The sequence below is a fragment of the Eleutherodactylus coqui genome, chromosome 7 (genome assembly GCF_035609145.1).
Source record: "Eleutherodactylus coqui strain aEleCoq1 chromosome 7, aEleCoq1.hap1, whole genome shotgun sequence".
Taxonomy (NCBI): domain Eukaryota; kingdom Metazoa; phylum Chordata; class Amphibia; order Anura; family Eleutherodactylidae; genus Eleutherodactylus; species Eleutherodactylus coqui.
Window position 1 is genome coordinate 188,517,012 of NC_089843.1, and position 12,423 is coordinate 188,529,434.

Here is a 12,423-nt window from a genome sequence, read left to right on the forward strand (position 1 = left end):
TTAGTGCTGTGAAAAAGTATTTGCCCCATTGCTAATTTCCTCTATTTTTGCATAGTTGTCAAACTTGAATGTTTCAAACAGGGTTGGTTCCAGGTTTGTGCGAATACCCGGTGGACCCTTAGCAGTAGGGGCCCCAGGCCCTCCACCCACATGCACTTCATACAGTACCTTAGCCAGCTTTTACATCCATTTTGGCCGCCTGCAGACGAGCGGGTCGGATCCGGCAGCGAGAAATCTCGCCGCGCGATCCGACCCCAGAGCCTGCAGGGACGAGCGCGTACTCACCCGCACCTGGCGGCCCCGGCTCTTTGATGTGCCGGCTGCCGCGCAGCCGGCGCATGCGCAGACCGGAGCCGGCGGCCAGGTGAGTGCGTGCCCCGCAGAAAATTAGAACATGCCGCGGTTTGTTTGCCGCGCGAGATTTCGCGCGGCCAAACCGCAGCCGTCTGCATAGGAGTGCGTATTGTAATGCACTCCTATGCAGACTTTCAGCGGCGGAAATCCCGCGGGAAATCCCGCGGCGGGATTTCCGCTCGTCTGCAGGCGGCCATAAGAAACTGTCTAGTGTAGCTGTTATTATAGACATATTGTCTGGCTGCGGTGACATCCAGGCACTCTGACAGACAAGCTTGTATCCTCTCTCCCTGCCCTCTTGACATTGCTGCGGGGCACCCATCACCAGTCTTCTTGCAGCTTCTTGCTACTGCCTGCGGCCCGGCACTACTGCAGATAGGGTTACTAGTCCAAGGCAAGATTATTAAGAGGGTCCCCAGGATGTGCCCCCTCTCTTACCAGGTAATTCATGTCAGACCATGCTGACATTCAGTTTTATTGCAGATTGGCACAGTTTTCAAATTCATTGTTAATGGCCTCACAGTTTTGTAGATAAAACTACTTGCTGCTCACCTGCATAATGATATAGACATTAAAAATCTGTTTAAAAATGGCTATTTTGCAATTTAACTGCACGTTGGCGCACTTTTTAGCTGTTACATTCAATCTGATGTTTTACAAGATATGCCATGAATGTCAGCTCTGGGATCCTCACCTATTGGGTGATTGGGGGTCTCTGTTGTTCATATACTTCAATGGAGACCAGACAGCACACAAATTGATATATTGATTCATTGATATATATGGAGAATGTAGTGGCCAAGAATTTGCAAATTAGAGTCAAGTAATATTTGCATGTATCTGTACAGTGGGCCCCAGATTGAATTTTTCTGGTAGGCCCGAGGCTCCTTAGTCCAACGCAGATTAGGCCCCCTTTGCAGTGTGCTATGACACCCCCCCCCCGTAATTTGAGCCCTTTGTGGCCCCCCACACAGTAATTATCCACCTCTGTGGACCCAGACATAGCAAGTCCCCTGGGTTTCTTGTCCATCCTCCTAGACACTTGTCCTCCCCCCCATTATCCACTTTCACTGTCCGCTTCAGTCACTGCCCCACTACTCTCCAATCACTTTCTAGTTGCTCAGTCACATGATCAGAACATGTGACCCTTGTGGCCAGTCACTGAATAGCAGAAGCTTCTGGGCCCCAATGCAAAATCTGTAACAGGGCTCCCAACTATTATGCTTTATTCATAGTACTGGGCTCCCTACATGGAGAAGAGAGGCCTTATGGGCCCCCTAAGGCTCCTGGGCCCAGGTGCAACTGCATCCCTTGCATCCTCTATAGTTACGCCCCTGCTGGATAGGTTGTTACAGTTATGTGACCCAGTGCTGGGAGGCTAGCAATGCCGACTGGTGGGATGATATCTAGCAACAGGGCAGATAGAGTAGCAACAGGGCAGATAGAAAGAGGTGAGTATCTTCAGTATATTTTATTTTACTGCATTAAACCAGTAAAGGGGACTAATTAGTGTAGGAGCTATAAAAAGGAATTATTGTGGGGGCCACAAAGAGGGGTTCTAAATTGTTTTGGGGGACGCATAGGTGGCATTATTTGGTGGTGGACACAGTAGGGGACTATTGCTGTATAGGAGCACTGAGCAGAGCATTGTGGGATAGTGGCAGGATGAGCAGAGTGTGTAGAGATTAGTCATGGCTAGAAGAAGTATTCATGGACATCTGGGCCCAGATAGAGAAGAAAAGAAAAATGTTCAGGTCATACTGAGAGCTGCAATTTCACAGAACATGATGTATTGCCAATAATGTTGTCGACAACATGACTTGAAGATGTCATCTTTCACTCCCTTTTTTTCTCACTTTTTCATGGTTTCATTCTCTCTCTTCCTCTTTGGCATTCTCTCTTTTGCTCTAGGTTAGCCATGTCCCCAATAGACCACTCCTATCACTATGTGAAAAGCACTCCCTGATTGACTTACTTATCCCTTTGTGGCCCTCCACAGGGTACTTATTTATTTTTGTGAATCCTGTACTCCCTTGCTGTGGCCTCCACATACCCTGTTTCCCTGAAAATAAGACATACTCTGAAAATAAGACATAGCATGATTTTCCAGAATTTTTGAGGATGCAAAATTATTTTTCAGGCTTTTTGAGGATGCTTGAAATATAAGCCCTACTCCAAAATTAAGCCCTGCTAACAGTTAATTTAAAAAGTCAATTTAAATAGTGTCCAGGCAGCTATACATGTAAAAAGTTAAACCTTTTTGAACAAAAATTAATATAAGACACTGTCTTATTTTCAGAGGAAACACGGTATTTATTATCCCCCTCTGTGGCACCTACATAGTAATTATAACCCTAGCCATGACAACTGTACTGTAATGGTAAAGAGACATGCATCTGTGTGATCATTACATGAATAGGCAGAGTTTTACCCACTGGAAGTAAACAGTGAGGGTGCGGGCAGACGAGCGCATAAACGGCGCGTTTTTGCGACCAAACGTATATACGTGACCATCTGAGGCAATGGTTTCGAATGTATTCGTTCACATGGGTGATTTTACGGCGCGTAAAAACGGCAATTCGAAAAAAACCGGAACATATGCGACCGAAATACGCGCCAACGCATATTCGATCGCCGAAAAGACCGTTTGCAAAGTAGGAACAAACGAAAATACGCTTTCTAACTCTGGTCGTGATCGGTGAAAAATGATCGCTCGGGCGATTATACGTTGCGCTCGTGCGAACGTAAATACGCCTACGCTCGTCTGCCCGCACCCTGAAGGTGATGATACCACTGAATCACTGCAACACAGATATTGAAAACACTGAGGAATTGATACAGAAAGTATATTGGAAGATTGTATAATTATTCATTATACAATATAGAAACTTTATTTGCTTAAATTGGAATAACCCTTTAAATATGAAAAAAATAGTTGATATATCACATACAGTACCAAAATCATTTTAATGAAATATTCCTAAACACATTTGAGGAGATTTACTAAGCTAAATGCACCACAATTCTGGCTCAGTTGTCCAAGAAAGCTTGCTTAAAGGGGCTTTCCAGGCAGCTGTCAGTACCAAGATACATCGGGGTTTGAGAGGAAGCTGCTGCTCCGATCGCCTGTGTAATGGCTGACACTTGTAATTGCAGCCAAAGCTCTTATAGAAATCAATGGGAGTTGCACTTGTAATTACAGAATGGGGTCCAATTGATTTCAATGAGAGCTGTGCCTGCAATTACAAGCACCAGCCACTACACAGAAGTCGGAATAGCAGCCTCTGCTCCAACCCTGATGTATCCCTGCACTGACAGCCAGCGCTGGAAAACACCTTTAAGGTCATATACATTTATTATGAGTTTTAGACACCTTTTGTGCCTGATGAGACCATGGTCGTGGTTTCTTGGGAAGCTCATGGGCATGGTGTAAAAAGGCGATAAGATGCAGTAAGATTGCTCAAAAATTTTGGTGCAAGGTAGGACAAAAGTTAGAGAAGAATATCTTCATGTCTTGCAAGATGCACCACAAATATCATGCAGCATGAGCCCCTATAATAAATGTGGCACATCTTCAGACTGCCTAGCCTAAGTTTACACTGTCTAAATATTAGACAGGATTAATACATCTGCCCCATTACTTATTAATAAACTTTTCGAAGAGTTCAGGAGCTTCCAAACTATATCTTCAAATTTTATATACAGTTACTCCCCGACTTGCGAACAGGTTCCGTTCCGGGAGCCCGTTCGCAAGTCCGTTTTGTTCGCAAGTCGAACAAGTAGTAGCATGGAGCGGGATCGCGGGTGGATCCCGCTCCATACAACGTCGGGTGCAGGCTGTTCTTACAGCGGGCACCCGGCGGCAGCAGTTCCGACGAGCCGCGCCGCTTGTCGGAACTGTTAACACTTTAAATACCGCTCTGACAGCGGTATTTAAAGTGTTAACAGTTCTGACGAGCGGCGCGGCTCGTCAGAACTGCTGCCGCCGGGTGCCCGCTGTAAGAACAGCCTGCACCCGACGTTCAGGGGGCCCGTACAGCGTCCCACGATGAGATCGCGGGACGTTGTGTGGTTGCTAGGCAGCCGGGAACCTCCTGAAAGGCCCCAGGGCTGTCTATGCAGAGTGCCCATCAAGCGCACGGCTTGCTAGGCGCTCTGCATAGACAGCCCTGGGGCCTTTCAGAAGGCCCCCGGCTGCCCAGCAACCGCGATGTGACCGGACAGGCTTCTATCAGGCTTGATAGAAGCCTGCCCGGTCCCTGCACAGCATGATGTAATGCCATAGCATTACATCATACTGTGCAGAACAGATTGTTCGCAACTAGCGAAATTCGCAAGTCGAATGTTCGCAAGTCGGGGACTATCTGTACATATTTTTCAACAGAACTACAAATGGATTTTCACATATGTTCTTGATGAGTTGGTGACATCTTATATAAGAGCCGCCTGTGTACGATAGGCCATAACATGATGGCTTCTTCTCAGGACAAAGCTCAAGAGATGACTATGTGCAGAAAATGATTCATTTGTTCTCGAGGCAGTGAATCATTGGAGTCAATGTTCAGCTCTTCACTCAATGAGGTCGCTGTAATCACAGCTGTTCTCGCGCTGGCCACAAGGGTGCAGTAGAAGCTCCTTTCCCAGTGAAGTAATAGGCTCTGCCTGTGAATAAAAGCAGACAAAAGTAAAGATGTTGGGCGGCACCCGAGTCATCGTCACGTACCTGCACAATATAATGAAATAACGCACCAGAAACGGTAAAATGCTGCAATATCTTCATCCCGGAATATTAATATCTCACTTCACACACTAAGTAGAGTAAGGTTCTCCTTCCCTGGGACAGAGATCCAGTTGGGACATACCAGGTTTCAGAGGTGTGGTACTAAACATCAATTAAAGGGGTTGTCTCGCGAAAGCAAGTGGGGTTCAGCACTTCTGTATGGCCATATTAATGCACTTTGTAATATACATCATGCATTAAATATGAGCCATACAGAAGTTATTCACTTACCTTCCCTGCGCTGGCGTCCCCGTCTCCATGGCTCCGTCTAACTTCAGCGTCTAATCTCCCGATTAGACGCGCTTGCGCAGAAGGGTCTTTTCCCTTCGGCTCAGTCCGGCAGCAGCGGCGTTCTGGCTCCGCCCCCTTCTACGCGTCATCACCTACCTCTGCCCCGTCACGTGTGCCGATTCCAGCCAATCAGGAGGCATTACAAAGTGCATTAATATGGCCATACAGAAGTGCATAACCCCACTTGCTTTCGTGAGACAACCCCTTGAGGGTGCGTTCACACGAGCGCATAAACGGCGCGTTTTTGCGACCAAACGCATATACGTGACCATCTGAGGCAATGGTTTCGAATGTATTCGTTCACATGGGCGATTTTACGGCGCGTAAAAACGTCAACCCGCGGAAAAACGGACATACGCGACCGAAATACGTGCCGGCGAATATTCGATGGCCGAAAAGACCGTTTGAAAAGTAGGAACAAACGAAAATACGCTTTCTAGCTCTGGTCGTGATCGGCGAAAAACGTTCTTTCCGGCGATTATACACTGCACTCGTGCGAACGTAAATACGCCTACGCTCGTGTGAACGCACCCTTAATGTGATGTAACTTGATTTTCCCCCCATGCTTTATTTAACATAAGCAGCAATATAAACATATAAAATGTTTGTTCATATCACACACCATACAGTACAGAAACCATGTGTGAACTGAGCCTTATACATATGTGTGGCTAGATACACATATAGAGAGAGAATATATATGAGGGGGTACCCAAAGGAAACAGAGGTCTTCTTTTATTGGGCGGGGCACTACTATTACAGACTTCTGTTGCTGGGTGAAAGTCTGCAGACCACTTCTGAGGCGGTATGCCAGCCGACGTCAGTGGGGAAAGTTGCGTTCGGCTCCATTGATTTTTTCTTTTCAACAAGTTGTTCAGTATTTTGTGATGGTGATTTATTGCAACAACATGCAGCTGGGAAATGTTATTTCCTTTTCCATTGCTCAAAGGACTCGTTAAAAAAAAGTTGCACGGAGCGAGGTATGAGTGAGGCATGCCATTTCATCAAAAAACTCAGCTCTGTGTGGGCAAACAGGTGCCTTTTTCTTCCATCATGATAACGCACCTGCCAACACAGCGCTAAGTATTAAAGGGGTTGTCCCGCGCCGAAACTTTTTTTTTTTTTTTTCAATAGCCCCCCCGTTCGGCGCGAGACAAACCCGATGCAGGGGCTTAAAAAAAAAACCGCACAGTACTTACCCGAATCCCCGCGCTCCGGTGACTTCTTACTTACCTTGCGAAGATGGCCGCCGGGATCTTCACCCTCGGTGGACCGCAGGTCTTCTGTGCGGTCCATTGCCGATTCCAGCCTCCTGATTGGCTGGAATCGGCACACGTGACGGGGCGGAGCTACGAGGGCAGCTCTCCAGCACGAGCAGCCCCATTCAAAACGGAGAAGACCGGACTGCGCAAGCGCGTCTAATCGGGCGATTAGACGCTGAAAATTAGACGGCACCATGGAGACGGGGACGCTAGCAACGGAACAGGTAAGTGAATAACTTCTGTATGGCTCATAATTAATGCACAATGTACATTACAAAGTGCATTAATATGGCCATACAGAAGTGTATACCCCAACTTTGTTTCGCGGGACAACCCCTTTATGTAATTTTTGATGAAACGGCATGACACCCTTGCCTCATCCTCCGTATTCACCTGATCCTGCTCTATGCAACTTTTTTTTAGCAGTGAAAAATGAAATTTTCCCAGCTGCAAGTTGTTCGGATGAATCAGCCATTATAAAGTAGGTGAAAAACTGAACAACTTGCAGCTGAAAGCAACTTTCCACAGCAATGTCGGCTGTCATACTGCCTCAGAAGGGTTCAACAGGGTAGCAACAGTTGTCTGTACTACTAAAACACCACTGCCAGAAGAAGATTCCTGATTCTTTTGCGTACCCCCTTGTATATATGATATATATATATATATATATATATATATATATATATATATATATATATCAGCCATAGCCCAGAAATAAGCCCTAGCATGATTTCTCAGGATTTTTGAGGATGCTTGAACTATAAGCCCTACTCCAAAATTAAGCCCTTGTTACAGTTAATAAAAAAGTAAATGTAAATAGTGTCCAGGCAGCTATATATGTAAAAAGTGAAAACTTATTTTCGGGGACACAGGGTATTTACTTGCCCTGTATAATGATTCTCTGTGGAATGTGAATACTGCTCCCCCATCTGTTTGGCTTTAACGTAGCGGTATCCTGTCCTGTTAATATGGGTGTCTTTTACTCTGTTTACTTATAAAGTTATATATTTTACATTTATATATTTAGTTTTGCTGTTGTCTGTTTTGGTGATTTTTTTTATACATTTGACCTTCAGCATGTCCTTATTGGTCCAGCTAGCTGGGTGTTTATTTAATTAATGTATAACATGTACCTGCAGAAAAGTGGAAAATTTCTTAGGCCAAAAGATATGAACAAGCTTGTACATTGAGATGAGCAAACACCAAGTCTGTATTACTATTGCCTTACCTTGTGATACTCAACAAGGTCAGCCAGAGTCGCATGTTGAAGCTGATCTACTCCCAAGAAGCTATATGATGTTCCAGAAGCATCTATGAGAAAGTGCATGTATCCATCTTCAGAGCGGTAAGAAAGGACATACCCTTGGATCTTTTCACTAACGCGAAGCAGAAAACTTCCTGATGTTTTGTTCCTTAATAATTCCTCTGACTCAAGTCTAGAAATGATGCCTGTGGACAATAAAAGAACAACATTAACAGGTTGGTAATAAAACCAAACATCATTATAAATGCATCGACAGTAGGGCCGGCCACGATCTATATTTTATTTATAACGTCTCTTAGTAATTACCGTCAGATCATCTCAACTAATTCCTATCATCTCGACAACTCTCCAGAAAGTGCTTGTAGGCCAAGGAGTTCCCCCATTCAGCATTTAAACACTACAGATTCAGGCAGAGCTACATATGGAGGGAAGAAGACACACTACTATGCCAGCAGTAAGTTACAGTTATGTGGCCTGTAGTGGGAGAAGGGCTAGCAGTCGAGTAAGTACTTTTCTTGCCATGACATGATCATAGTGGCTACCTGCAGGAACCACTAAGGGGAGCTCAGAGCTATTAAATGCATTTGTATGCAGTCTCAAGGGTGAGACCCCCACCGATCTTCTGTCCTATGGATAGGGAATAATTTACAATTGTGGTACAACCCCATTAACTGCAGGACACATAGCTAGAAGAAAAGTGCTTCTTTATTAAGTGATATAGTTTTGCCTGAATGCAGCCACCACTAGGATGCGCTAATTGCGTATAGATTTATGTAGCTATTGCAGTTTTACTAGCTATAACACTATTTTTTGAAAAGTTAGTGTCCATTTAATTTATTTGCCTTTGCTCGCTCTTTTCTGGTAAGGTCAAATACTAAAAAAGAACTAGAGTAGTCGTAAAGCTGTAGAAACACGTAACGGATGATTATATTTTATCCTTCACCATATGGCATTTTCATCATAGGACATGGTTGATGTCTCTCTCTGGTACACTTGTGAATAATAAATGCAATATTAAAGAACTGAGCACATTTATAGACATTTATTGGTGGGATATTACACCAGTGACCTTTATACCTATTCACAGACGTGACTTGGTTAAAAGTAATAAATTTTATTAAGTTTTATCTAAAAAAACACGATTGGGCACAACAAAGGACACAACACAAAATCTAAGTTGTAATGGAAAGGCGTTAACCCACCAAATAGTGGATAGAAAAATGATTGGTGGGTTTCAAAATTACAACTTGGTATTACTTCTGATACTCCGTATTTCTTAATGTCGCACGTCACTTAGGAATACAGTCTGCATGGGGGCTGTTCATGGATTTCCCAAAAACCGGAACCCCAATTAGATATCTGTAGTTTTATTAATGTAATGACAGAATTCGACCAGAGATACTCAGGTTGCGGAAACGTGATGTTCAACCTGAGGAAGTGAATATCTCTGTCAAAAATACTGCCTAGTGGGCTGAAAAGTTTTTAACAGCTCAAAAGGACAGTATGTCAAGGAAATTGATTTTAGTCAATTTTTATTCCTTATGGCCAGTACTCCTACTCATGGCGACAATGTTTGAGCAGAAACTTTCAGATTGCAAAAAAGTGATATTCAACCTAAGAAGATAGTTATCTCTGTCAGAGCTTGTTGCCTAGTGAGCTAAGACTTGTGAACGGCTCAAAAGGACAGTGTGTCAGAGATTTTAATTTTGTCAATGTTTTTTACTCATTATAAACAGTACTCCCACTCTACGCGTTTCACCACTGAGTGTACGTGGATCCTCAGGAGACTTAGTACTTAGAGAGTAGTAATAACAACAATAATGTTTACAGAGTTATGATGGTAAACAATTAGGGTATCACTCCATAGATAGAGTATCACTAAAATATTTAATCCTCAATCAGGAAATGAGCTCTTAGCGTTCAATTTGAGCTAGTCGGGTTTAACCTCGGTGAGGGAATAGATAAAGATTGTAAGTACGAGGTTCATTTCTTTCAAATGTTAAACCCTTCTTCTCTATCAATCCTACTTTCAATAGTCCCATGCCAGGTGTAATGGTCAATAGGATCTCCTTACAATGAGAGTAGGGATAAAGAGTACTACATGCATGAGATTACTGGGTTTGGAATTTTGGTCTGGAGGTAATAACTCTAACAGATCCAAATCCCCTCTAAATGAGTGAAGGAGGTTTCAAGTCCTAAAGTCCTTAACTACTCATGCAAATACAAGCAATGAGGCCGTTAGCATAGCAGGACAAGGAGTCAATCCTCCCTAGGTACAGAGGAGTATTTTTCCCTACACCCTCCTTTCTTTTTTCTATCTTTTTTCCCCCTTTTCCTCTCTCCCAGTAAGCTCAAGGTTAATGCATGGACAGCAATCCCTACAGAAAGATAGAGTGCTCAAGAGGTCAGAGCATGACATAGGTTAGTTCCCATCGCCTTGATGGTAGGCTAGGGAGTGGGGGCCGTCAGGAAAAGTGGTGCTTAAATAGCTCATAGCCACACCTCCTAATGGGTTGGCCCCTTCACGGTAGCCAGTCATATTTGACCAGGAAGTAAATAGAGACCATGTGAGATGGTCTCACGCTGATCTCAGTTGTCGAGCCTCATGTGGTGCAGAGTGTAAGCTCTCGCCTACGACCTGAGGGTTTGCAAGTTCGATCCCCGCATGAATCCGGCAGCCGGCTCAAGGTCGACTCAGCCCTCCATCCCTCCGAGGTCGGCAAAACGAGAACCCAGCCTGGTGGGGGGCAATAAATAATAATTTCCCGAAAGCGCTGCGGAACAAGCTGGCGCTACACAAATGCCATGATTTGATTTGATTTGATTTTATGCAAGCGTGGAAGGCCGAATGATAGCAGCTTTTTCAAATTTTCAGTCGACTTGTGCTGCCCTCTCTGTGAATACAAGTGACCTTTATACAATCCAAGATGGTTTAAGATTTAAATTACTTCTCATGTGTCTCCTTTTTCTGTGGAATTAACATCCTATCCAAACCTTTAAATACAACCTAAAACCCATCTGTTTTGAAAACTTTTAATTTTGATCTGATTTTGTCCTTAGCTGCTGTTTCAATACTAACTAATCTAGAGGACAGTAAAGATTGTTCCTATATCTTTATGTGCCCCTTACTCCATATACTGGGAGAGAGGCAAAAGTCTGGACACGTCCGTTTAACTAGTGTAAGGGTGAAGTCACACGAACATATATCGGCTTGGTTTTTACACCAAGCCGATATACGTTGTCCTCGTGTGCAGGGGGGGGGGGGGAAGGAAGAGCCAGGAGCAGGAACTGAGCTCCCGCCCCCCTCTCCGCCTCCTCTCCGCCCCTCTGCACTATTTGCAATGGGAAGAGGCGGGCGGGGCTAAGTTCTGAGAATTAGCCCCGCCCCACCTCTCCCCATTGCAAATAGTGCAGAGGGGCGGAAAGGAGGCAGAGAGGGGGGAGGGAGCTCAGTTCCTGCTCCTGGCTCTTCCATACTCCCCCCCCCCCTGCACACGAGGACAACGTATATCGGCTCGGCGTGAAAACTGAGCCGATATACGTTGGTGTGACTTTACCCTAATAATGAGAAAAGTTACTTCCCATGTGTGGAAGTATTAATTGGGAAGGAGGCTGCATTTTTGGTGGCTATTCTGAACTCTACCATATTGAATGCAGCTCAGATTTTTCAAATGGGAAAGGGGGTTCATGCGACATATCAGTCTTGGCTAGAATTTATTCACATTGGAAGTGTCAGGTGTGCCCTATCTTTACTTTTTTGTAGTTAAAGGCCCTTTTACGCGCAACGATTATCGCTCAAAATTCGTTCAAACTGCCAAAAATGAGCGATAATCGTTACATGTAAATGTGGGCAGTCATACACAATTCGTTCAATTATCGTTAGCCAAGATTTTTAGGCTGGCATAAAATCCATTGCTTGATCCCTGGAAATTCTTTCAGTTTGAATGCAGTTTGTTCAATGTTTCCAGAGACCAGGGATGGTTTGCATATTCAATGAGTACAATGTTTACTCAGCCAGGAGGAGAACAATGGAATGCGCCAGATGTTTGCTCAGCTGGGAGAAGTGTTTATGCAATAACAATCACCTAAACACATGCCCAGCTGAGCAAACAACTCTTGGAGGAAAATTCATATGCCAAAATGTTGGCAGTTCGTTCAGTCATTCTGCTGTTTAAGCAATTATGTTTCCGTTTAAAAGGGCATTAAGGAGGGGCAATGTTTTACAAAGTGCTGTACATAATGTGTTTGATGTGTCCACCATTCTGCTGGATGCACATGGTTAAGCTGGCTGCACACATTAAGACTGCGTCAAGTGGGGTAACACAAGGCTCTGCCCTAGGCCCAGTGTTGTTCAACATTTTTATAAATGATCTGGAGGAGGGAATTGATGGAAAACTGATCAAATTTGCCGACGACACAAAGCTAGGAGGGATAGCTAACACTAGGGAAGAGAGAGAGAGTATTCAAAAAGA

General features: G+C 44.4%; 1 protein-coding gene across 2 annotated transcripts in view; it reads right to left on the reverse strand.

Annotated features, from left to right (window-relative positions):
* Positions 1 to 4,357: 4,357 nt before the first annotated feature.
* Positions 4,358 to 12,423, reverse strand: part of SH2D4A (SH2 domain containing 4A) — a 116,503-nt gene continuing 108,437 nt past the window's right edge. For both annotated transcript variants that reach the window (XM_066574142.1, XM_066574141.1), the window contains 2 exons: positions 7,916 to 8,136; positions 4,358 to 5,016 (listed from right to left, as the gene is read on the reverse strand). In XM_066574142.1, coding sequence (XP_066430239.1) covers positions 4,924 to 5,016; positions 7,916 to 8,136 — 314 coding nt within the window. In that variant the 3' untranslated portion in view covers positions 4,358 to 4,923. The remainder of the gene's footprint in view (positions 5,017 to 7,915; positions 8,137 to 12,423) is intronic.